The sequence below is a fragment of the Nannospalax galili genome, unplaced genomic scaffold (genome assembly GCF_000622305.1).
Source record: "Nannospalax galili isolate Female #2095 unplaced genomic scaffold, S.galili_v1.0 scaffold186, whole genome shotgun sequence".
Lineage (NCBI taxonomy): Eukaryota > Metazoa > Chordata > Mammalia > Rodentia > Spalacidae > Nannospalax > Nannospalax galili.
The window spans coordinates 8,572,474-8,573,578 of NW_008358774.1; the positions used below are offsets into that span (position 1 = coordinate 8,572,474).

The 1,105-nt window shown below is 38.3% G+C and overlaps 1 protein-coding gene across 1 annotated transcript in view; it reads left to right on the plus strand.

The window, feature by feature from the left end:
• The window catches only part of Vnn3 (vanin 3), a 1,209-nt gene extending 677 nt beyond the window's left edge, over window positions 1-532 (plus strand). The window contains 2 exon segments of the mRNA XM_029558132.1: window positions 373-438; window positions 440-532. Of these exon segments, the coding sequence (XP_029413992.1) occupies window positions 373-438; window positions 440-532 (159 nt within the window).
• Window positions 533-1,105: the final 573 nt, after the last annotated feature.

Genomic DNA, 1,105 nt, shown 5'->3' on the forward strand with positions numbered 1-1,105 from the left:
CAATGTTAAAAACAAACAAGGTTGACTAGTTTTTTTTGTAAGCCAAGTTCAAGTTTAAAAGGTATAATTTCTATGCACTCTCTTGTTCCAACAGGTTACTTCAGAGACGTGTTCTTCACACTGTCTTCAACTGGGGGCTAAATTAAATTGTGACAAAGAGGGCATCAAATTTCCTGGAACTGGAGTTAAGGGCAGTTGTTACAGGCCATGTGGGTGCTGGGAACTAAACTAAGGTCCTCTGGAAAAGCAGCCAGTGCTCTCAACTTCTGACCCATTTCTCCCGTCCTCTGTTCTTTTCTTTGAAGTTATGTAGCTGAGAAACTCTTTTCCAGTTTATGACTGCTTTTGACTTTTTTTTTTTTTTTAACACAGATATACACATTGCTAAAGTGTCAAGCCACTGGCCTGGGAATGTGAGAGGAGCCTGTCCAGTCAGCTTTTTATCAAGTTTGAGGAATTCTCTCTCGGTGGCACCTTTGGAACCAATTACATTTTTCCACAGATTGTCCTCAGTGGGAGTCAGCTTGCCTAAAAGACATTATATGGTAGGAAGTCTTCAAGAGGACAAATACCTTTGAGCAAGTGAACTAGACAATCCTAAAGAAGATCTTTGAAATAATGGGACAGTACTTGAAATATTGTCCTTCACAGTCTATGAGAACTTTTTTTTTTATTATTTAAATGATTCATATTGAAAAAATAGTACTTTGAAAGTACCTGGAAAACTGGAAGCTCAAAAATTCTCCCAACAAATTTCTTTACTTGACCTAAAGATTAAAAAAATATTTTATTCATTATTTATTTTTATTTTTTATGTATGAGTGTATTGCCTACATGTATGTAAATGCACCCATGTTGTATAATGCCTGCAGAGGTCAGAAGAGAGTGTCAGTTCCCCTGGAACTGGAGTTATGGTCAGTTTTTAGCCACTATGTAGGCGTAGGGAGATGAACCTGGGTCTTCTGCAAGAGCAACCAGTGCTTTTAACTGCTGACTCCTCTCTTCAGCCCCCTAAGAGAACATCTTTAAAGACTTGTGGGAACTAAGACAGGACAAACGGTGGTTTCAGATTGTTTTTATCCTGTGATGGAGAAGTTAGGGTTCA